We start from the raw sequence: 1,231 nt of genomic DNA, 5'->3' as shown, positions 1-1,231 counted from the left end.
TGTGTGTGTGTGTTTTTGTGTGTAGCTTTTGTGCAGTAAGCACAGCGTGTTCTGCTTGTGGGAGGTGAGGTGGAAGGATGACCTGCCTTCCTGTCTCCAGTGTATTTTCTCTGCCAACTTCTCTCCACTCAACCAAGACGTCTCTGCCTTCAAACCCTTCCACTACCAGTTCCAGCTCGAGAGAGTCACTGTGAGTCCACTGAAAGATTTACTTTTGCTCAGACTGTGTCGTCAGCAGCTCAGATCTGTAGATCTTTTTTGCAACATGTGGACAGGGAAACCGAACATGTACAGAATTCCAGCCACAATCAGAGATTTTCCCACCTTAAATAACCTCTGTTTGATACTGTCAGACATTGTACAGCGTGAGAGCTGAGATCCTGCCTCCTGCTGGTGAACAACACTGTCGCTCTGGTTTCCTCTGTGGACTGGAGGTGTGTATAACGCGACTGACTGAGCCTGCAGAGGGAGAGATGGCGGAGGAGAGCAAGACTGACACAGACGGTCTCAAAACCACCAAACTCATGTATGAAGGTATGTCTGGAGAATCACTTACCATCTGGGATTTCTGAAATAATCAGTTTTTGCACCTCTTATGATTATAGTAAAATATTCAACTAACTCTTCTTCTAAAAATGCGGAATAAGAATAAGCCAACAACATACTTGTTTAACAAATACCAATGAGTCAAAAATGAATCGGTCAATTAACATCAAATAATCAGCAACTAATGACCTGTTTACCTGTCTACCTGTTACCAAATTGTGCATGTATGTGTGTGTGTCCACAGTGGCTGACAGCAGCAGTAACTGGGCGGTGTGTGGGAAGAGTTCAGGGATGGTATCGATGCCCATGACGGCCAACGCCACCCACAAGGTGCAGATCGAGGTGATGCCTCTGTTCGCAGGACACCTGCCCTTCCCCAAAATCAAAGTGCTGAAGTACCTGCCTCACACTGCAGCAGTGGCCATTCAGCCAGACCCTGGTAAGAAGAAATGAATTCCATAGTGAAAGAAGGGAAACTTGAATCTTTCCAATTTGCTGTCATCCCACATGTTACGTAGCAGAAAAAGCAGCGAAAACAACTTAAATGGCAAACAGCAGGTACGACACTGATACTCTGGCAGCTGCCAGTCCAACAGCAGCAGGTGGTGTTGCACCAGCTGTGAGAAGTAGCCGTGCTACTTATTGAGGAGGAGTTGTACTAAGACGCCCCAACAACTTCTAAACA

The 1,231-nt window shown here is 46.2% G+C and overlaps 1 protein-coding gene across 1 annotated transcript; it reads left to right on the top strand.

Annotated features, from left to right (window-relative positions):
- The first annotated feature begins 14 nt into the window (after positions 1-14).
- Positions 15-1,210, top strand: LOC111649361 (trafficking protein particle complex subunit 10). The gene is made up of 3 exons (XM_023399131.2): positions 15-190; positions 354-534; positions 791-1,210. Exons 2-3 carry the CDS (start codon positions 474-476, stop codon positions 997-999), a joined length of 270 nt encoding a protein of 89 aa, XP_023254899.1. The 5' UTR covers positions 15-190; positions 354-473; the 3' UTR covers positions 1,000-1,210.
- The last annotated feature ends 21 nt before the right edge of the window (positions 1,211-1,231 follow it).

Source organism: Seriola lalandi, unplaced genomic scaffold, assembly GCF_002814215.2.
Source record: "Seriola lalandi dorsalis isolate HSWRI2012SDOR001 ecotype SW California unplaced genomic scaffold, Sedor1 jcf7180001964475, whole genome shotgun sequence".
Taxonomy (NCBI): domain Eukaryota; kingdom Metazoa; phylum Chordata; class Actinopteri; order Carangiformes; family Carangidae; genus Seriola; species Seriola lalandi.
This window is presented reverse-complemented; position numbering and strand designations above follow the sequence as displayed.